Consider the following 23,092-nt stretch of genomic DNA (forward strand, 5'->3'; position numbering starts at 1 on the left):
TTGTTTGTTTAAGAAGGCCAGGCACAGTGGCTCATGCCTGTAATCCTAGCACTTTGGGAGGCCAAGGAGGGAGGATTGCTTGAGTCCAGGAGTTCAAGACCAGCCTGGACAATATAGTGAGACTGCATCTCTACAAAAAATACAAAAAACTAGCTGAGCATGATGGTGTATGCCTTGTAGTCCCATCTACTTGGGAGTCTGAGGTGGGAAGATCACTTGAGCCCAAGAGGTAGAGGTTGCAGTGAGCTGAGATCATGCCACTGTACTCCAGCCTGCACAAAGCGAGACTCTGTCACACACACATACACACACACACACACACACACACACAAATCTCTGAGATATATCATTAAGTGGAAAAAGATGTAGAACAGTGTATATAATATCACTGCCACCTGTAAACACACACAGTACTCATATAAAATGTGTGTGCGTGTGTGTGCATATATTTGTACTTGCTTGTATACATATAAGATATTGTTGAAAGGATTCACTGGAAACTAGTAAACCTGATTACCTCAAGGAAGACTCGGTGGTCTTAAAATCAGAACTCCAGAATATAGAGTACCGAAGCACTCTATGAGTTGCCCATATGAGTTTATTGACTGAGTATCCTCATTTTTAATTACCGAACAGAGCTGTTGGTCCATGCAACACAATACTCTGCCCACTTGGAAACTGTTCTAGGGGCCCCAGGAAAAAGAAGATATACAGACACATACATAAGTATGTGTGTCTGTACACGCACACACAAACATTTGTGATATGGGGTCTCACTTGGTCGCCCAGGCTGGAGTGCAGTGGTGTGATTGCAGTTCACTGTAGCCGCAACCTCTCAGGCTCAAGCAATCCTCTTATCTCAGCCTCCCGAGTAGCTGGGACTACAGGCATGGACCACCACACCCAGGTAATTTTTTTTTTTTTAGACAGAGTCTCTCTCTGTAGCCAGGCTGGAGTGCAGCGGCGTGATCTTGACTCACTGCAACCTCCGACTCCCTGATTCAAGCGATTCTCCTGCCTCAGACTCCAGAGTAGCTGGGATTATAGGCATGCGCCACCACGCCCAGCTAATTTTTTGTATTTTTAGTAGAGACAAGGTTTCACCGTGTTGGCCAGGATGGTCTCGAACTCCTGAACTTGTGATCCGCCCACCTTTGCCTCCCAAAGTGCCGGATTACAGGTGTGGGCCACCACGCCCCACCAAATTTTTTATTTTTTGTAGAGACAAGATTCCGTATGTTGCCTCAGGCTGGGTTGAAACTCCTAGGCTCAAGTGATCCTCCTGCCTTGGCCTCTGATGTGCTGGGATTATAGGCATGCACTACCGCGCCCAGCCCCATTTAAAAAAAAAGTATTTAGAAAGTTTTCTCCTTCTTTCGTAACTCTTTTGGATGAGCCACTTCAAGTAGGCACATACTTGTCCCGTTAGTTTCAGTTTAAAAATATCACCCCTCTTTTAGACAATAACCCTACTCCCCACCAATACATCATAAAAGTCTTCTCACCTGGACCAATTGCTCCTTCAGTTTGTAGATGGGCAGGCTCTCCCTCTGCTCAAGGATTGACATCTGAGTCTTTTTTCCGTAAGAGGCTTTGTTGCCCCCAAAGGCATGCTTCTTCCACTCAGGAATATCATTGGGCATCATCCCAATACCCCTCATGTTGGCAGCAATCTGTCTGCCTTCCGCTGGAAAGGAAAACAGGCAACTTAGTATTGTCCTCAAGCTACCTCAAGATGTACCAGGAAAAAAATAAAATGGCATGTGGGCACTGCACATGCAGCATCTCAATTCAGCGACCCGTGATCAAAAGTACTCAAAGAAACAAATTAATGTGAAGAAAAGAATATAGAAGGGGCAGCAGGGAATGGGAAAGAGACTGTAACAAGTGGTGCTACACACCTGTGATGTCAGAAAAAAGGTTAGTTGAGAGAAGTGAAGACCTGACTGTTTGACACTGGAATTATTTTTTTTTAGGTAGGGTCTTGCTCTGTCATCCAAGTGGGAGTGCAGTGGTGCAATCCTGGCTCACTGCAGCCCCGACCTTCTGGGCTCAAGCGAGAAGAGGTCACTCTATGTTGCCAGGCTGGTCTCGAACTCCTGGGCTAAAGCAATCCACCCATCTCACCCTCCCAAAGTAATGGAATTACAGGTGTGGCCACCATGCGCAGCACTCTCCCCTTTTTAAATAACTGCTATATTGAGATGTAATTCACAAACCATGTCACACTTTTTTAATTTAATTTTATTTTTTTGAGACAGGGTCTTGCTCTGTTTCCCAGGCTGGAGTGCAGTGACGCAATCATGGCTCACTGCAGCCTCAAATTCCTGGGTTCAAGGAATCCTCTCTCCTTGGCCTCCCAAAGTGCTGGGATTACAGGTATAAGCCACCAAGCCAGGTCTCCGTGTTACTCTTTTTAAGTGTTTAACTCAGTGTTTTACTGTATATTCATTAAGTTGTGCAACTATCCCCACTATTTAGAGTATTTTCATCATCCCAGAAAGAAACCCTGTACCCATTAGCAGTTACTCCCCATTCCTCCCTTTTCCTTTCCCTTGGCAACCATTAGTCTACTTTCTATGTCTACGGGTTCTAGTCTGGATATTTCATACAATATGTGGTCTGTTGTGCCTGGCTTCTCTCAGATTAATTTTTTTTTTTTTTTTCTGAGACAGGGTCTGGCTCAGACGCCCAGCAGGCTGGAGTGCAGTGGCGAGATCTCAGCTCAGCAACCTCCACCTCCTGGGCTCAAGCAATCCTCCCACGTTAGCCTCCTCAGTAGCTGGGAATACAGGTGCACGTGATTACACCCGGCTAAACTTTTTTTTTTTTTTTTTTTTTAGATGGAGTTTCGCAATTGTTGTCCAGGCTGGAGTGCAATGGCGTGATCTCGGCTCACTGCAACCTCGGCCTCCCAGGTTCAAGTGATTCTCTTGCCTCAGCCTCCCTAGCAGCTGGGATTACAGGTGCGTGCCACCACATCTGTTAATTTTTCTGTTTTTAGCACAGATGGGGTTTCACTATGTTGGCTAGGCTGGTCTCAAACTCCTGACCTCAGGTGATCCACCCGCCTCAGCCTCCCAAACTGCTGGGATTACAGGCATGAGCCACCATGCCTGGACTAATTTTTGTATTTTTTTAGAGACAGGGTTTCACCACATTGCCCAGCTTGGTTTCAAATTCCCCAACTCAAGTGATCTGTCTGCCTCAGCCTCCCAAAGTGCTGGGATTACAGGTGTGAGCCACCTTGCCCAGACCTAGCTTATATTTTCAAGATTCACCTTGGAATTGTGGCTTGAGGAGCAAAAAAAAATGAGCAGAATTTTAGTGGCTCTCTAGCATATGCAAACATTTTACAAATTTGATGCCAAAAGCTGGCTACGAAAAAATACTTATGCCTACTAACCAAATAAGTGAGCTTTGGCAGAGGCCAAAGGAGGGTCATGGAGAACATTTCACTAAAGGGTAAAAGGGAATGAATGGGTTTATTCTGAGGAAATGGAAGATGATATTGTTAAACAATGAACGAATATGTCCAACCTTCTACTGTAAATCTAATATTTTGGTTTTTATTTTTGTCGTTTTTAAAAATTTAATTTTAAAATAGAGACAAGGGCTAGGCACGGTGGCTCACCAGTAACCCTAGCACTTTGGGAGGCCAAGGTGGGCAAGATCATTTGAGGTCAGAAGTTCGAGACCAGCCTGACCAACATGGTGAAACCCTGTCTCTACCAAAAATACAAAATAATTACTCGTGCGTGGTGGCAGTCACCTGTAGTCCCAGCTACTTGAGGCTGAGGCAGGAGAATCGCTTGAACCCAGGAGGCAGAGGTTGCAGTGAGCCAAGACTGCACCACTGCACTCCAGCTGGGGCAACATAGTGAGACTCCATCTCAAAAATTAAACTAAACTAAACTAAAATAACAAAACAAAACAAAATAAAATAAAATAGAGCTTAAGGTCTTACTATGTTGCCCAGACTGGTCTTGAACTCCTGGCCTCAAGCAATTCTCCTGCCTCAGCCTCCCAAAGTGTTGGGATTACAGGCGTGAGCCATCATGCCGAACCTAATCTAATATTTGAATCTCTATTACATGCAGCCAAACTGATATCTAAATTAACACAATTCCCAAACTTCTGTCTCCAGCCCAGACCTCTCTTCTGAGCTCTTATACTCAATTCTACACTGGATACCTCAACCTAAGATGTCCTCTAGTTGCCTCGGACACAAGTCCAAAACGGAATTTGACCATCTTTCCCCACAAACCCATTTCTCCTCCAGTGTTCCCATCATTCATCCTAGTGCTCATACCAGAAACCTGGAAGTCATCTTTGACCATTCCTGTTGCCCCACATTCAACAAATTACTTTTCTCAAGTACATCCCTCCTCTTTGCTACCTCCATGTTCAAGCCACCATCCTCTCCCTTCTGAATTATCATAAAAGCTTTCTAAATCATCACATGTGCCCCATCCAACTCATTCTGCAGGGCACCCTGAATCATCCTTTGGAAATGCAACTCTGGTCATGCCATGTGCCAGCTGCAAACTTTCAACATCTGGCTGGGCACGGTGGCTCACACTTGTAATCCCGGCACTTTGGGAGGCTGAGATGGGGGGGATCACCTGAGGTCGCGAGTTCGAGACCAGCCTGACCAACATGGAGGAACCTCGTCTCTACTAAAAATACAAAAAATTAGCTAGGCGTGGTGGCGCATGCCTGTAATCCCAGCTACTTGGGAGTCTGAGGCAGGAGAATCACTTGAACCAGGGAGGTGGAGGTTGCAGTGAGTCGAGATCATGGTGTTGCACTCCAGCCTAGGCAACAAGAGCAAAACTCTGTCTCAGAAACAAAAACAACAACAACAAAAGAACTTTTCAACATCTCCCAGTGCTATTAGAATTGAGCCCAGCTTCCTAATGCCACCTACAAAGCCCTGGCCTGATGTTCTTATCTCATCCCCTACCACTGCCCACTGCTCTCTCTATTCCATCCACACAAGCCTTCTTTCAGTTCCTTATTTCCCACCCCACAAACCCAACACGGGCTACTCCTCAGGCTGGAGCATACTCCCCAACCTCCATCCCATCTCCACTTGACAGACTGAGTCCCATTTATCCTTTGGGTCTCGATTTCCCCAGGGAAGTGACCCACCACAGTCAATTACACTGCCTGTACTTCTTCACATGGCACTGATCATAATTTAATTATTTGGTAATTATTTAATTAATATCCATATCCCTGACTAAGTTGTAGCGCATAAAAGCAGGGATCATATCTGTTTAATTCAAATCTGTATCCCCAGTTGCCAAACACAAATTAAATTAATAAGTATTTGTTATGACTATATCTAGTAGCTAATATTTACTGCACAAAGAATTATATGAAAAAGGAAGTTTCAAAGCTGTATTACCTTTAGAATAAAATTTTTTTTTTTGAGATGGAGTCTCACTCTGTAGCCAGGCTGGAGTGCAGTGGCGCGATCTTGGCTCACTGCAACCTCCGCCTCCAGGGTTCAAGCGATTCCCCTGCCTCAGTCTCTCGAGTAGCTGGGACTACAGGCGCGCACCACCACACCCGGCTCTTTTTTGTATTTTTAGTAAAGACGGGGTTTCACCATGTTGGCCAGGATGGTCTCGATCTCCTGACCTCGTGATCCGCCCGCCTCAGCCTCCCAAAGTGCTGGGATTACAGCATGAGACACCGCGCTAGAATAACATTTTTAAAGTGATTCAGAAGAAAAACTCAGTCTAATGATTTGACCATGGCTATTAAAACATTTTTGGTTTTAAACATGTGTTTAAGAAAAAAACCAAACATGCTCTAACTGAAGTGAAAAACCAAGGGTAAATTTTTTTTTCGAGATGGAGTGTCATTCTATCACCCAGGCTGGAGTACACTTGCCTGATCTCAGCTCACTGCAACTTCCACCTCCTGGGTTTAAGCGATTCTCCTTCCTCAGCCTCCCGAGTAGCTGGGATTACAGGTGTGTGCCACCATGCCTGGCTAACTTTTGTATTTTTTTAGTAGAGACTTGGTTTCACCATGTTGGCCAGGTCGGTCTCGAACTCCTGACCTCAGGTGATCCACCTGCCTTGGCCTCCCAAAGTGCTGGGATTACAGGCATGAGCCACCGCCCCTGGCCCAAGGGTAAATTTTTAGTGTGTGCCGGGAGTGACCCTTCCCTGTGTTCTGAAAGGCTCAGATTTTTAAACAAGGTCCATACACCCCTCCAAGGGTCCTACCATCAGGCAGAGGGTCAACCCAGTGTTTGTTGAGTCCCATGGGAATAGAATCCATCTCAGCTTCCCGCTGGGCCTGTTTGAGTTCCCGCCTTTCTTTGGCCAAGGCACTCTGCATCATTGCTGCTTGGGAGAGGGAGCCGTCTGGGTTCTGGTGCAACAGAAGAAAACACAACATGGATTAAAAGTCTGGGAAATAATATGTAGAAGTTAAGCTCCTGTAATCTAAAACATGAGACCACATCTGGAATAAAGTTCTTATCAATGTAACAGACTATATGAAAGAAATGGATAAACCGTAGCATATTCAGATAAAATGAACAAGGACAATGATAAATCATTGAAGGAATTGGATGTTTAGTTTGAAGATGAGAACCCCAAAAGAGATAGGAATGATGTGCTACCTTTAAACGTATGAAGGACATAAGAAAGGTATAAGAATTTTTCTGTATGACCCTGGGAACCAAAATCAAGACCAATGTGGACACTTCAGTGAGCGAGGTTTCAGGTATGCCTAAAGAACTAGCGATCAGATCCATCTCATGATGAAATGTACCTCCTTAAGGGCTGGTGAATTCCCTGTCACTAACAATGTCATGCAGCTATGAGATGACCATATGAGAAGAACACCGCAGAAGAATGATATGCGTGGATTATAAGCATTTCATATGTGCTGGGCTGGGAGACCTTTAAATATACCCTTTTCCATACCTAAAATGTTTATTGTTCTATGAATTCTGGTTTGGATTCCCCTTACAGCTCTGCCCTCTCCAACACCCAGTGCTACAGCTCTCTATGGTGGCCAGCCCCAAGTGCTCAAGTAAATCCTTCAAAATTGCCTTTGAATCTGCAAGATTCAAGCCCTAAGGAATCCAGGCAAAGGCAATGATGGCAGATTAAGCATTCCTATCTATCTCTGCTTCCACCCAAAATACACAAAAGGAGCACAAAAGAATTCAACAGGCAAAAGCAATAAAGCCAACCCAACCTCCATTTAAAATAAAACTATTATAGACCCTGGCTAACAGCCAGTAATACTTTCTGTGGCCCAAGTTCTACTTACGCAGATCTAATAACCTGACCCATTACTTTAGAAAAAGAAGTCCACTTGACATTTCCAGGTTAAAGGTCCAGTAATTCTCACCTTGACAATTTTAATGGGGCTCATGTCCATGCTTTGCTTAGTGTGCCCTCTCAGGAATGGAGGCTCTTCCTCAACCAATTCAATCTCAAGGTCCTCATCTAAAAGTCCCCCCAAAAGAAGAATTAGCCATAAACAAGAAAAATTAACAATTTTCACCAAGACAATTAATTTCCATAGGTACCAACAATCTTTATCAAAAACAGCTTCCCCTGGCGGGGCATGGTGGCTCACGCCTGTAATCTCAGCACTTTGGCAGGCTGAGGCAGGAGGATCACTTGAGGTCAAGAGTTTGAGATCAGACTGGTCAACACAGTGAAACCCCATCTCATTAAAAATCCAAAAATTATCCCGGCTTGGTGGTGGGCACCTGTAGTCCCAGCTACTCAAGAGGCTGAGACAGGAGAATAGCTTGCACCCAGGAGGCAGAGGTTGCAGTGAGCTGAGATCAAGCCATTGCACTCCAGCCTGGGTGACAGAGTGAGACTCTGTCTTAAAAAAAAAGAAAAAAGAAAAAAAAGGCCGGGTGCAGTGGCTCTTACCTGTAATCCCAGCACTTTGGGAGGCTAAGGCGGGCTGATCACCTGAGGTCAAGAGTTCCAGACCAGCCTGGTCAACATGGTGAAACCCCATCTCTACTAAAAATACAAAAAAATTAGCTGGGCTTGGTGGTACAGACCTGTAATCCCAGCTACTTGGGAGGCTGAGGCAGGAGGATCGCTTGAACCCGGGAGGCAGAGGTTTCAGTGAGCCAAGACCGCGCCACTGCACTCCAGCCTGGGCAACAAGAACGAAACCCCGTCTCAAATTAAAAAAAAAAACAAAAAACCTTCCCAGGTCAAAGGACAGCAACGCAAGTAAAACTCTAACCCAGGTGACTATTCCCCCATCACCAGCCATTTCTAGAGCATTTGTGCTCCAGCCCAAGAACTGATCAGACCTACTTTGAAAAGAAGTTAAGTCTGTGAGAAAATGCTCTCCTGACATTCTAAATGGTACTAGGGCATTTGCCATCCAACTTCATTGTGGAATAATTCTTAACCCATAATAAATTTGTAAAAAATTAGTTCGACAATTGAACAACACCAAGCGGAACTTGCTTACACTTATGGCAGAAGTATAAACGGTACAGAAACCAACAGAAAACAATTTGGAACTGCCCAGCAAAGTCAAACACACACATTTCTTACTACCCAGTAATTTTTTTTTTTTAAGACAGGGTGTTGCTCTGTTGCCCAGGCTACAGCACAGTGGCACGACCATGGCTCACTGCACCCTCGACCTCCCAGGCTCAAGCAATTCTCCCACTTCAGCCTCCCCAGTGGCTGGGAGTACAGGCACACATCACTACACCTGGCTAATTTTTTTTTTTTTTTTGTAAAGACAGGGCCTAGCTATGTTGCCAGGGCTGGTCTCAAACTCCTAGGCTCATGCAATCCTACCATCTCAGCCAGCCTCCCAAAGTGCTGGGATTACAGGGCTGAGCCATGACACTTGGCCTACCCAGTAATTCTATGCATTTAGGGAAAAAAGAACATTTTGCACATAAGCACTAAGAGACAATATAGCAATTTCAAAATACTATTATTCACAAAGATTAACCAAAAACCAAGAAACAACTCATATGTACATCAAAAGTAAAATGGATAAATTATAGACAATTTATATATAAACACTCTATAGCAATGAAAATGAGTGAAATACCAATATAAATATCAACATAAATATCAAAAATATGTAAGTCAAAAAAAAAAGAAAAATGAGTTAAGTTCAAAAATAGACAACACAATATAATGTTTAGGGATAGATACGTAGAAGGTAAAACTAAAGAAAAGCAAAGGAGTAATTAACACAAATGTGGGATGGTGGTTACTCCTAGGAGGAAGAAAGAAGATCTAAGCAGAGGGGAGCATGTAGGGGCTTCAGAGGTGCTTGTAAAATTCTACTTCTTAAGCTGGGTGGTGAGTACGTAGGTGCTCACTTACTACTACAATATAAGTTACAGAATTCTATCATAAGATTTCATAATTTCAAAAAAGTCATTATGGGCTGAGTTAAAAGTTGTTTCCAGGGCAACTCAGAGGTAATCTAGGTGGATCCAGGGTTTTCAGAATAATTACTAAGAATATGAGATCAAATTTACTCCCAAAAATACAATTATAACTTTTTATACCTGAAAGCTTTTTTTTTTTGATAGAGTCTCACTCTGTCACTCAGGCTGGAGTACAGTGGCGCGATCTCGGCTCACGGCAACCTCCGTCTCCTGGGTTCAAGCAATTCTCCTGCCTCAGACTCCCGAGTAGCTGGGACGATAGGCATGCGCCACCACACCCAGCTAATCTTTGTATTTTTTTAGTAGAGACACGGTTTCACCATGTTGGCCAGGCTGGTTTCAAACTCCTAACCTCAGGTGATCTGCTGGCCTCGGCCTCCCAAAGTGCTGGGATTATAGGCGTGAGCCACCATGCCTGGCCCTGAGAGCTTATTATAAGCAACAGGTATAATAATAATAATAATACATAAGCACTTGTCAGAAAAATGAACTTCTTGCTTCCATCATGGTGAGATCCTTTTTTTTTTGAGAGATGAGTAGTGAGATCCAAAGAACAAATGATTAATAGCCACTGGGTTAAACTACAGGCAAATCACCCAATTCAATGGCTCAACTTGCCAATTACCCTTCTCGATCCAACTGACTAGTTACCTTCTTCATCATCCACCTTAGGGAGAATGCCAGTCTCTTCATCAAAGTCTGGAAATTCTTCTTTGGAAAGGACATTGGCAGCAATCATCTAGCCAAAGAAGAGAAGGCAGCATTTGTAACCTGCTAAGATCAAAACTTTTTTTTTGTTTTTTGGTTTTGTTTTGTTTTTTTGAGACAGGACCTTGCTCTGTCACCCAGGCTGAAGTGCAGTGACCTGATCAAAGCTCACTGCAACCTCAAACTCCTGGGCTCAACCAATCCTCCTACCTCAGCCTCCTGAATAGCTGACACTAGTGGCGCACACCATAATACCTGGCTAATTTTCAAATTTTTTCTAGAAACAGGGTCTCACTATTTGTCCAGGCTGGTCTCAAACTCCTGGCCTCAAGCAATCCTCCTGCCTTGGCCTCCCAAAGTGCTGAGATTACATGTGTCAGCGACATGCCCAGCCAAAACTCTTCTTTTCTAGGAGAGTTAATTACAGAGGTTTCATGTAGGGAACCCAGTTTTTTTCTCCTCTGACCCACGATATCGGGACCTCAAATGTCATATATCCCATTCCAGGGTTGCAGAGGTGGTTCTCCAACATGGTGCTGTAAAGTATAAGCTCAAAAGTATTATCCCCAGGAAGAGTTATCTGCTCTTTCCCTTGTTTCCACAGCACTCTGGTACATTTATTATGTAATACGTAGGCCAGACACGGCAGCTCATGCCTGTAATCTCAACACTTTGGGAGGCTGAGACAAGAGAATCACTTGGAGCCCAGGAGTTTGAGATGAGCCCTGGTAACACGGCAAGACTGTCTCTACAAAAAATTAAAAAATTAGCCAGGCATGGTGGCATGTGCCTGGGGTCACAGCTAATTGGGAAGCTGAGATGAGAGGATGGCTTGAGCCTGAAAGGTTGAGGCTGCAGTGAGCCATGGTCATGCCACTGCACTCTTGCCTGGGCAATAGTGCAAGTAAGAACTTGCCTCAAAAATAAAGGAAAAAATACGTAACCCCTCACAATTATTTGTTTAGATCTGTCTCCTCTGCTGGACTTTGAGTTCCTTAAGCATAGGAACCATGATATATTCGCGTTTATAGCCCTAGCCCTGCATGGTGCTTGACACACCACGGTTATGTTATTTAGTGAAGAAAGATGAAAACAATAGGCTGGGCACAGTGGCTCACGCCTGTAATCCCAGCACTTTGGGAGGCCGAGGTGGGAGAATCACCTGAGGCCAGGAGTTCAAGACCAGCCTGGCCAACATGGTGAAACCCCGTCTCTACTAAAAATTCAAAAAAATTAGCCGGGCGTGGTGGTGGGCGCCTGTAATCCCAGCTACTCGGGAGGCTGAGGCACGACAATCGCTTGAACCCGGGAGGCAGAGGTTGCAGTGAGCTGAGATCGCACCACTGTACTCCAGCCTAGGTGACAGAGCGAGACTCCGTCTCAATTAAAAAAAAAAAAAAAAGGAAAGAAAACAACAGAATGAAGACTTACATAGCAATTACCATATGCTAAGCACTAACCTAAGAGTTTCACTTTTTTTTTTTTTTTGAGACAGAGTCTTGTTCTGTCGCCCAGGCTGGAGTGCAGTGGCATGATCTCAGCTCACTGTAACCTCCGCCTCCCGGGTTCAAGCGATTCTCCTGCCTCAGCGTCGTGAGTAGCTGGGATTATAGGCGCGCACCATGACGCCCGGCTAATTTTTTGTATTTTTAGTGGAGATGGGGTTTCACCATACCGGTCAGGCTGGTCTCGAACTCCTGAGCTCGTGACCCGCCCGCCTCAGCTTCCCAAAGTGCTGGGATTACAGATGTGAGCCATCACGCCCAACGACTTTCACCTTTAATTAATCCTCACACCACCAACACTGGTCCTGTTTTATAGAAAAGGGTACTGAGGCATGAGGTAGAGTAGCTTAGCTAAGGATGACACGGCTAATAAGTGGCTGATATGGTTTGGCTGTGTCCCCACCCAAATTTCATCTTGAATTTCCACGTGTGTGGGAGGGACCCAGTGGAAGGTAACTGAATCATGGAGGCAGCTCTTTCCCACGCTGTTGTCATGATAGTGAGTAAGTCTCATGAGATCTGATGGTTTTAAAAAGGGCATTTCCCTGCACAAGCTCTCTTGTCTACTGCCATGTGAGATATGCCTTTCACCTTCCTCCATGATTGTGAGGCCTCCCCAACCAAGTGGAATTCTAAGTCCAATAAACCTCTTTCTTTAGTAAATTGCCCAGTCTCAGGTACGTCTTTATCAGCAGTGTGAAAACAGACTAATACAGTGGCCAAAAGTTATCCCAGGCCATCGTGCTCCAGGGCACACCCCTAAGCACCATGCTACATGCTGAATGACTATCTGGTCATGAAAACTAAAGGCCCCAACCTGTTTGATCTCCCACTTCTCTGGGTCAGAGATTCGGGTGAGGCGCTTGCGTTCCAGTGAGTCGTCCTCTACTTCGGGAGCACTGACAAGGGACAAGTGAGTGGGTCTATCAGGATTCCGCATTGAGGTCTCCTCATTGGTCTCCCCGACAAGATTTCGCCGTCTATTTGGGTTTAGATCTTCTCCAGTCTCTTGATCCACATCCTAAGGCACAAAAACAAGGGAGCTGTCTCACTTGCTGTCCTCTTCCATTCCCTTGGCCATCACATGTAAGAACAGGCTGACCATCTCACCTACCTTCATGCTCAGGCTGGTCTTGGTCCCAGTGAAGGACAGCACTTTGACTTTGACCCTCTGGCCTTTGCTCACGACATCAGCTACATTGGCCACACGACCCTCCCGCCGGAGCTCAGAGATGTGCACCAGGCCTTCCCACCGCTTCCTGAGGGAGAGCCAGACACATCTGGAACATGCCAAAAAATATTTTTCCCCCAACCAATTTCTACCCTTACTGGAACTAACGAAAGAAAATGGTCTTAAACTCAAGAGAAAAGTACCATGAAGGTGGTCAAACAATAAAATAGTATTATCACTCTCCTCATGGGGAGACATGGGGTGGGGAAGCAAATTCTATCTGTCCCAACAAGCAAAGGACAGATCTCCTGAAGACAGAGAAAGGAATAAATGGCTCTGTAACATTTCAAAAGAGTCAATTTCTAAGAACCATGTATGGCTGATTTGACTAAAGTGTCATTAATCAAAGTAACTTTTTAGAATGTGAAAATCCTCAGTGATAAAAGAAATTCTGCCCATCACTGGTGTGAACAGAAGAGCACCAGTCATTACCTTAGTCCTTCCAGCTGCACAAAGCAACCAAACTGCATGATGCTGGTAACTTTGCCATTATAAATGTCACCAATGGTGGGCTCTTCTGGAGGAGGGCGGTCCACATGCTTATCCCGCCATCTATCCAGATTCCGCTCTCCATATTTGTCCCGGTCCTTCCGGTCTTTGGGGGGACTCTGACTCCTGCTCCTGGACCGATATCTAGACTTCACTTTATTCCTCTCCCGGGTCCTGGAACGTGATCGAGAGCGGGATCGGTGTCTCCGCTTGTGGTCTCTATCTCGGTTTCGTTCCCTATCTCTGTCTCGATCTCGGTTTCGATCTCGGCTTCGACTCCGCTTCTTCTTCTTTGTCCTGTCCCTAACAAATCAATAAGCACCTGTTTAAAAAAGAAACCAATCCGATTTCATCTTCGCATCCCCAAGCACCCAGTACAGTGCCATGCACATGGTAGGTACCCACTAGGTTTTGAACTGAATTAGAGTTTCAATAACTATGACATCCCTATAAGCCAATAAAGAATTGAGCCACAAACATATTCAGCCTCTTTCAACCCTGATTTCTGTATTCTGAACAACCTAGCATTTGCTACATACACTTAGCAGGAAGCAATGAAAACAGATCCAACAATATGATATATGACCAGTCCAGATTCTGTAAACTTGCCCAAAATTTTGCTTGGCTGGTCCATAATATTCAACTGTCACAGTACCCTAAACTTCCAAAGGACAGGACACTAAGGACAAACCGGTGTTCAGCATCTCTTTGCTTCTCCTGGCCTGCTGCGCTGGGCATTAAAGCTTCCAGTTCTTTCAGGACATCCACAGCAACTTTCACATCATCTTCATCCAACATGGTCTGCAGAGGTAGAGGCCAGCAAAGTTAGGAAAAAAAACTACTCAAGAATCTGTATGTACCTCAGGTACATCTATAAATCACTAACCACTATGTGAGGGAAATAGAAGAGGGGCAGAGATTTCAAACTTGATTCAGGATAGATGCAGAAGAAATGGAAAAAAGGCTCTTGAGAATTACTGCTACATTTGACAAATCCCCTCTGTCCTTAATAGAATTCTATGAAAGGCAGTTAGATATTAATCATCCCTGCCATGAAAGAATGCAAGTGATGATTATATTAATAGAAAACAGGTGTTAAAAATTTTAAAAAGCAACTCTCCCTCTGCACTCTTCCTCCCTACCCCCACTCCAGCTTTATTTTTTAAAATAGCCCTTATTGCTATCTGCTATGTTACATACCTATTTGTTAGTTTATTGCCTATCTCCTCCCCACCAGAATGTTTACATGTTTATTTCCTGCTCCCTACCCCAAAATTAGGATATAATCTCCAAAGGCTGAAACTCTTGTCTGTTCTGTTCACTGCTGTTACCCAGGTACTTAGAAGAGTGTTTGGCATACAGTAAGTACTCAATAAATATTTATTAAAATGAAATTTAAAAATCAAAATGCTTTAAAAATTAGACCTTTAACAAGTAACAGAGCAAAAAAAAAAAAAAAAAAAAATCTAATTTCACACATTAGGCATCTGTTCCAGAACCTTATTTCATATTCTTAATCACTACTTCCCCAAATTCCCAATCTCATTTCCCTTGAATATCATTCTCAGAACCCCTTAACATATTCAATACATAGTACATGCTCAGGGAGTGATCAAACACTTTCATTCTTAAAAATAAGTTACAACAAAGGCAAAGTTAAAATTAATAAAATTACTATGAGACAAAGAAAAGGGGTTGCGAATATATATTTATAGTAGACACTCTTAAAATGGTATCAGTACCCGAACAGAAGGGTTGTCCGGTTGGCAAAGGACTGGGAAGAGTTCCTTCAGCTTTTCTTTTTCTGTTTTAGGTTTAACAACTGGATCTTGTTTCATTAAAGAGCATGAAGAGGTTAAAAAAAGAGATATATTTAATATTATTAATGATTAACAAAATAACTTCAACAATAGGTTTGTATCAAACTGAAACAGAACATGGCATTTTGCTATATATTAATCATACCTGTTACTATAAATGTAATTTAATTTTCTAAATACATTGATCACAAACTATCTCGAAATGTAGCAGAAAGAGGAGTGTAGCAATACTCATTGGGTTATGTCTTATCTTTTTTATTTTGTCTTAAGTCGTTTGAAATTTTTTTCCCCTTGAAACAGGAGAAAAAAACCTCTGTCACTCAGGCTAAAGTACATTGGTGCAACTATGGCTCACTGCAGCTTCACCCTTTTGGACTCAAGCAACACTCCTTCCTTAGCCTCCCAAGTAGCTGGAACTACAGAGGCACGCCATCATGCCTGGCTAATTTTTTAATTTTTTTGTAGAGATGAGGTCTCTCTATGTTGCCCAGGCTGGTCTAAAACTCCTGGGCTCAAGTGATCCTCCCACCTTGGCCTCCCAAAGTGCTGGGAGTCCAGCAGTGAGCCGCTAGGCCCAGCCCATTTGAAAAATCTTACTGGAACATTTACTTGCTCAGCAACTGCTGAGAGGAAAACAAATGCAATTTACAGGATGTTCAAAACCTACACCATTCTAGAAGCTAAGCTCAGCTGGAAGCTCTGCTTACCTTTGCTAGTGGAAGGCTTCGCTGGAGGCCGCATGGTTTGTATGAGACGCAGCAAGTTACTAATAAGAGAATCCTTTGAAAAGAAACATAGAACGAAAATTGTCAGCTCCCATATCAGTGCTTAAATACACTTAAAAGGCAAAGAATGTCCTGTAGGGAAGGGTGGTTACGCACTTGAATTTAGCTAATTGGAATAAATGAAACATAGTGTGTCAACCTGGTGTAGCATGAACCTAGTATAATAGCTTCAGAGAAAGCCGACATTTAGGACTCTTTGGGGAGAAAAGTTATTAGGCTCCCTGCAACCATTTTATTTCCCAAGGTTTAGAACTACCCCCAAAACTTGTTTCCAACTTCCTGACTCACAGAACAAGAATGTAAATACCTACAAAGACTTAATGATGAAAATCCTGCCCTGTTTTCCTAGAGAGGTATCACAGAAAATCTGGTTACACCATCACTACTTAATGGTATGAAAACATTATACACTTAATGGCTTATTTAATTGATATGTATAAAATTGTCTCCTTCCTATATCAAAATCCTATATTAAACCCTATCAAAATTTAAAATCAATAGTGACATTAAAACATAAATTATGTAATCCTAGCACTTTGGAAGGCCGAGGCGGGTGGATCACGAGGTCAGGAGATCAAGACCATCCTGGCTAACACGGTGAAACCCCATCTCTACTAAAAATACAAAAAATTAGCCAGGCATGGTGGCAGGCACCTGTAGTCCCAGCTACTTGGGAGGCTGAGGCAAGAGAATGGCGTGAACCCGGGAGGCGGAGCTTGCAGTGAGCTGAGGTGGCGCCACTGCACTCCAGCCCGGGTGACAGAGCAAAACTCTGTCTCAAAAAAAAACAAACAAACAAACATAAATTAAAACATTAATATCTACAGATTGTCTTCTCCACATATACATACCGTAAATTCTGCACCATTTTTGACGAGAGAAGCCTTAAAAGTATCAAAGGTGGTATTTTTCTCAGCAAGACTGATCACAAATTCAGCTGCAAATAAGAAACAGAATTCAGAAAAGAAGAGACATGAACAAGAAATCAGTTTCAAGTATGGTGAAAACAAAACTAACTAGGTTATCCAACAGTAATAAAAAACAAAGACCACCATCTGATAAGGGTAAAGAGAGAAAATCTGGCCAGGTGTGGTGGCTCATGCCTGTAATCCCAACACTCTGGGAGGCCAAGGCAGGCGGATCACTTGAGGTTAGGAGTTCAAGATGAGCCTGGCTAACACAGTGAAACCCCGTCTCTATTAAAAATACAAAAATTAGCTGGGTGTGGTGGCAGGCGCCTGTAATCCCAGCTACTTGGGAGACTGAGGCAGGAGAATCACTTGAACCCAGGAGGCAGAGGTTGCAGTAAGCCGGGATTGTGCCACTGCACTCCAGCCTGGGCAACAGAGTGAGACTCTCAAAAAAAACAAAAAAAACAAAACAAGAAAACAAGAGAGAAAATCTAGACTACTGAAATTATCCACACATATTCTAGTGAATTTATACAAATGAAAGGAAGATATTACTACAAAATGGCTCAATGTAGCCCTTGAGTGCATTTAAACTAGGAAGACCTATTTGACCCACATCATGGTACCCTCTTCTCACAAAACCACTACCTGGGCACGCTGCCACCTAGACTAGACTGTAAAGGTGACAATTAAAAGCATGAGCCCATGTAGACACACAGAGGCACACAACAGAAGGACAGACCCAATCTGTATATGAGGGCCAGGCAGCTGCTGGGTGGTGCAATCTCCACATTGATGAAAGACTTACTTTTTTGCCAAATTTTTCTCCACAAACCTGCCTAGTTCTTTTCTTTTTTTTTTTTTAAGACAGAGTCTGGCTCTGTCGCCCAGGCTGGAGTGCAGCGGTGCGATATCGGCTCACTGCAACCTCCACCTCCCGGGTTCACGCCATTCTCCTGCCTCAGCCTCCCGAGTAGCTGGGACTACAGGCGCCCACCACCACGCCTGGCTAGTTTTTTGTATTTTTAGTAGAGACAGGGTTTCACCATGTTAGCCAGGATGGTCTTGATCTCCTGACCTTGTGATCCACCCGCCTCAGGTTCCCTAAGTGCTGGGATTACAGGCATAAGCCACTGTGCCCGGCACACCTGCCTAGTTCTTGAAACTTTCTTTTTTTTTTGAGGTGGAGTCTTGCTTTGTCACCTAGGATGGAGTGCAGTGGCATGATCTTGGCTCACTGCAACCTCTGCCCCCTGAGTTTAAGCGATTCTTCTGCCTCAGCCTCCCAAGTAGCTGGGGCTACAGGTGCGTGCCACCATGCCCGGCTAATTTTTATATTTTTAGTACAGACAGGATTTCACCATATTGGCCAGGCTGGTCTCGAACCCATGACCTTGTGATTTGCCTGCCTCGGCCTCCCAAAGTTCTGGGATTACAGTCATGAGCCACCGCACCTGGACTTTTTTTATTTTTTTATTTTATTTTTAACAGTCTCACTCTGTCTCTCAGGCTGGAGTACAGTGGTACGATCTTGGCTCATTGCAACCTCCGCCTCTCGGGTTCAAGCAATTCTCTTGTCTCAGCCTCCTAAGTAGCTGGGATTACAGGTGCCCTCCACCATGCCTGGCTAATTTTTGTAGTTTTAGTAGAGACGGGGTTTTGCCACATTTGCCAGGCTGGTCTTGAACTCCTGACCTCAGGTAATCCTCCTGCCTCAGCCTCCCGAAGTGCTGGGATTACAGGCATGAGCCACTGTGCCTGGCCTAGTTCTTGAAACTTCTAATATTAGAGCTATTTATTAAGCTACTTTCAGACAGTGGCTCATGCCTGTAATCCCAGCACTTTGGGAGGTTGTGGTGGGCAGATTGCTCGAGCCCAGGAGTTAAAGACCAGCCTGGGCAACATGGCAAAACCCCATCTCTACAAAAAATACAAAAATCAGCCAGGAGTGGTGGTATGCATCTGTAGTCCTAGCTACTCGGGAGTAGACTGAGATAATAAGCCTCATACTATGAGACCCACAAAAAAACTGTAATGCTTTCATTTGAATGCTAATCCTAGAAAAGTAAATGAATAAATAACATGAAAGATCTAGATGACTAACTCATAAAGTAGTACTACCATACAATTTCCATCCTGGAATGTGCCTTTATCTTTCTGATGAAGTGAAAGCCAAATGCCATCAGGCTACACGAACACATCTTATGCATAATAAGTTAGTAACGATAACGTCAATGGTTAATACTTTTTGAACATTACTACGTGCCAGGCACTATGCTAAGTGCTTTTTATGGGTTACTTCATGATCCCCAAAACAACCCTCATAAGTAGGTGCTATTATTGTCATGTTTTACAATGAGGAAGCTGACGGTTTGAGACACTGACCTACCCAATAATAACTGGGGGGAGCTAGGAATAAAACCCAGGCAATCTAACTTCAGAGGCTACATTCTTTCAAGAAATGTGGAGGGAGAAAGAACTAAGTCCCATGGTGCTAGGCATGTCATGCTCAAAAGAGCCCCTCCCAAAGCAGTCTGCAGCACATTCTCACTGCCAGCCATCAGTAATCATTTTTTTTTTTTTTTTGAGACAGAGTCTTGCTCTGTCACTAAGGCTGGAGGGCAGTGGCACGATCCTCTCACTGCAACCTCCCCATCCCAGGTTCAAGTGATTCCCCTGCCTCAGCCTCCTGAGTAGCTAGGATTACAGGTGTGCGCCACCACGCCCAGCTAATTTTTGTATTTTCAGTAAGACAGGGTTTCACCATGTTGGTCAGGCTGGTCTCGAACTCCTGACCTCGTGATCCACCTGCCTTGGCCTCCCAAAGTGCTGGGATTACATGTGTGAGCCACTGCACCTGGTCCCATTAATCAGTATTTTTAATTTTCACAATTATACAGGGGAATCGTTAAATTAACTGAATCCATTATAAAAAATTAATTTATAGTTTAAAAAAATTCATTGGTGAAAACAGTAAAAATAACACTAATTTAAATGATAATCCAGTATTATAGTTCTTTTAGAATTTGTCTAGCAGGTTTTCCAGTTTTCATCAGAAACTCTACTATCTCAACTCCCCCAAAAATTAAATACATAAATTAATAAGTCATCCATCAGGGTCAAAAGCAAAAGAATCAAGCCAGCAAACAAAACATAAAAGAAGCAAATATATGCCTTTCTGTTATTAAACCCAACTCTGCCAATTTAGTTTCAACAAAAGACACTGTCTATTGCATTAAACCAATATTAGTACTTTTTTTTTTTTTTTTGAAATAAAGTCTTGCTCTTTTCGTCCAGGCTGGAGTGCAGTGATGTGATTTCAGCTCACTGAAACCTCCGTCTCCTGAGTTCAAGCGATTCTCCTGCCTCAGCCTCCTGCATAGCTGGGATTACAGGCACCAGTCACCATGGCCAGCTAATTTTTGTATTTTTTTTTTTTTTTTTAGTAGAAATGGGGTTTCGCCATGTTGGCCAGGCTGGTCTCAAACTCCTGACCTCAGGGGATCGGCCTGTCTTGGCCTTCCAAAGTGCTGGGATTACAGGCGTGAGCCACCGAACCCAGCCAATGTTAGTACTTTTAATGTTACTGGTTTTATAATTCTGTATGTAACAGAAAAAGCATATTTGTGGGTTTTCTGCAAATTAATTGAGCTCTTTAGCTATAAATAAACTAAAAGATTATGAAGTTTATACTTCGCTCTATTTTTGTACACAAATGAAGTTAACATCAAAACAATTAAACACCGGGGGTTAATGTCAATAACTTTTTTGTTTCTTCTAAAAGGCCAAGGTATTAGGAGTTAAAATGAAAACAGAGAGAAAGGTAAGCTCCCTGAAAGCAGAAATCTGTCTTGTTCTCTGTGGTATGCCTAGCCCCCAGCTCAATATTTGCTGAATAAAGGAAACATATTAACGAGATAGCAAAACCGACGAAATTATCACCTCATTATCAACTAAAAGAGAAGAATCCTGCGGGAAAAATTATATAGGACAGACACATCTTGGCTGGGAGGCAAGAGAAAAATGTAAACTAAAATATACTGGCTGCAGGGCATCTTCCTAAATGCTATGTGGTGACCCTGTGAAGACATCGTCCCACTTCACAGATGAGAAAAACAGCTTCAGAGAAACTATGAATCTTACCAAAGGTCACTCGTCTAACTTCCCTAACCCCTCCTGTCACCTGCCCCTTCCCTTCCATCCCTCCGGTTGATGACTTCATCTTCATTTAGGAAACTGAAGAGTGGGCTGGAACTCTCTCACTCATCTTCCCACCACCAATCTCTAAACTCATCTGAATCTGCAACTGTATTCTCTGTCCTCGCTCCTGTTACAACTGAAGAAGCCTTGCTGTACTTACCAAAGGTCAATCCCTCCATTGGTTGCCCTTGATCCCATCCATCCTCTGTACCTTCATAAAGGCTCCATCTGTCTATGGCTTTAGCTTTAGGACCCTAGCCTTTTCTAATTCCTCAGTTTGGGCTCCCCAGATGTAGTTTGCCCCAAAACATCTAGTGACTGGTGTTTAAGACATAGTACAGGACGCAATGGCTCACGCCTGTAATCCCAACACTTTGGGAGGCCGAGGGAAGAGGACTGCTTGAGCCCAGAAGTTGGAGACCAGCCTGGGCAATACAGTGAGACCCCCGTCTCTACAAAAAATTTAAAAATGAGTCGAGCTTGGTGGCGCCCGCCTGTAGTCCCAGCTACTCGGGAGGCTGAGGTGGGAGGATTGCTTGAGCCCAGGAGGTGGAGGCTGCAGTGAGCCGAGATCGTGCCACTGCACTCCAGCCCGGGAAACAGAGCGAGGCCCTGCCTCAAAAAAGAGTACAGGATGAACGGTCAAAGAACACAGTTAAAAGCACAGACGCTAACTACTATGTCACAGAGTGGCGTGAAGACCAAATAAAATAATGTCAATAAAGAGCTGAGCATCGCATCTAGCACATAGTGAGCACCCAATAAACGTCAGCCATCATCGTCGTCATCGCAGCATCTGCTGCTGTTGTTGTTAAACATGTTTAATTGAGGCTGAAAAAACAAACAAAAAACAATCAAGCAGAGATGACCGCCCCGGGCTTCACTGACAGCTCTGGGAAAGTTTCTAAAGTTTCTAGAGGGCTCTCAAGCCGAGGCCACGGCAGCGTGTACCCTGGGCACCGGTGTCTGCGACAGAGAGAGACAGATTCACACGAACATACTTTCGGTCCATCAACCACCTTTCTCCTTCCTCTTTCTGCTTCCCTCAATCCCAAACTGAGGTCCCAGGGACCTCCCCGGGCTCACCAAGGTCCTTGTCGTTGATCCCCAAGTGATTGTCCAGCTCAGTGCAAACCTTTGACACCAAAGACAGGTACTCGAGTTTGGCAAGTTCTTCCGCGGGGCCTGGCTCCGACCCGATTAAGGCTCCCGCCATGGCTACAGCCACAGCCATGGCTATAGCTTGCCCAGAACCTCCTTCCTCACAGCCGGCGCTCAGAGCTACTCCGGCCGGGTTCCAGCTTTCACTTCCGGGTCAGCGCGCGTCCCCTTTGTTTACGGTAAATTGAAAATTTGAGGAACGAATCAAGTCGCAACTGGATGGATCATAGAGATCAAACAGGAAGTGCTTAAGGAAGGGACAACTAGAGTGGGTTACTCTGCACGCCGATCTGCGCCCTCTACAGGCGAGAAAAATCTCCGCCCGCCCTCAGGCCTGGAAACGTTCACTCAGCGCGCTCCCGCCCTGGGTCGGCAGAGGGCGACCCCGGCCTGCACAAGAGGCGCCGGGAGGCAACCGCAAAACAGCCTGCGCCTGCGCTTTAGAACACTTGAAAAAGGAATCTTAATGCACGTCTGGAAAAAGACAAACTTGCTTTACTGTGGATCCGCAAATTCCCGACCTCACTTCTTTGTGGTTCCTGTCGTCCGATCTCAAGTGACCCTTGACAAGCCAGTAGGCAGTAGATTGCCTGCTCTTGTTTTACACACGAAGAAACTGGCACTTCCAATGCCAGCTGGCTGCTTGGGCAAATCAATCTCTGGGGCCTTAGTTTTCTCATCTGTAAACTAGAATAATGTTGCTCTACCCTAAATGGAATAACTGCAAGGAGTGTGACACAGAGTAGGCACACCGCAAATGACAGTTACTGTTAATATCACAAGGCTAGGCCGGGTGCAGTGGCTCACGCCTGTAATGCCAGCACTTTGGGAGGCCGAGGCTGGTGG

The 23,092-nt window shown here is 44.3% G+C and overlaps 1 protein-coding gene and 1 non-coding gene across 11 annotated transcripts in view; one reads left to right on the forward strand and one right to left on the reverse strand.

Moving 5' to 3' along the window:
* Window positions 1–22,674, reverse strand: part of DHX8 (DEAH-box helicase 8) — a 43,159-nt gene extending 20,485 nt beyond the window's left edge. For 2 of the 10 annotated variants that reach the window (XM_001154075.6, XM_009432062.4), the window contains exons 1-12: window positions 22,172–22,432; window positions 16,826–16,911; window positions 15,897–15,969; window positions 15,112–15,197; window positions 14,061–14,170; window positions 13,313–13,672; window positions 12,764–12,908; window positions 12,467–12,670; window positions 10,088–10,175; window positions 7,387–7,484; window positions 6,246–6,393; window positions 1,506–1,687 (exon numbers count right to left, since the gene is read on the reverse strand). In XM_001154075.6, the coding sequence (XP_001154075.1) occupies window positions 1,506–1,687; window positions 6,246–6,393; window positions 7,387–7,484; window positions 10,088–10,175; window positions 12,467–12,670; window positions 12,764–12,908; window positions 13,313–13,672; window positions 14,061–14,170; window positions 15,112–15,197; window positions 15,897–15,969; window positions 16,826–16,911; window positions 22,172–22,319 (1,728 nt within the window). In that variant the 5' untranslated portion in view covers window positions 22,320–22,432. Of the gene's footprint in view, window positions 1–1,505; window positions 1,688–6,245; window positions 6,394–7,386; window positions 7,485–10,087; window positions 10,176–12,466; window positions 12,671–12,763; window positions 12,909–13,312; window positions 13,673–14,060; window positions 14,171–15,111; window positions 15,198–15,896; window positions 15,970–16,825; window positions 16,912–22,171 lie in introns of all 10 variants that reach the window. The other 8 variants (XM_016931728.3, XM_001154202.7, XM_009432061.4 and 5 more) reach the window with 8 other exon arrangements.
* LOC112206138 (U7 small nuclear RNA) lies at window positions 19,889–19,949 on the forward strand. The gene has a single exon (XR_002940341.2). It is a non-coding gene; the product is annotated as a U7 small nuclear RNA (small nuclear RNA).
* Window positions 22,675–23,092: the final 418 nt, after the last annotated feature.

Source organism: Pan troglodytes, chromosome 19, assembly GCF_028858775.2.
Source record: "Pan troglodytes isolate AG18354 chromosome 19, NHGRI_mPanTro3-v2.0_pri, whole genome shotgun sequence".
Taxonomy (NCBI): Eukaryota; Metazoa; Chordata; class Mammalia; order Primates; family Hominidae; genus Pan; species Pan troglodytes.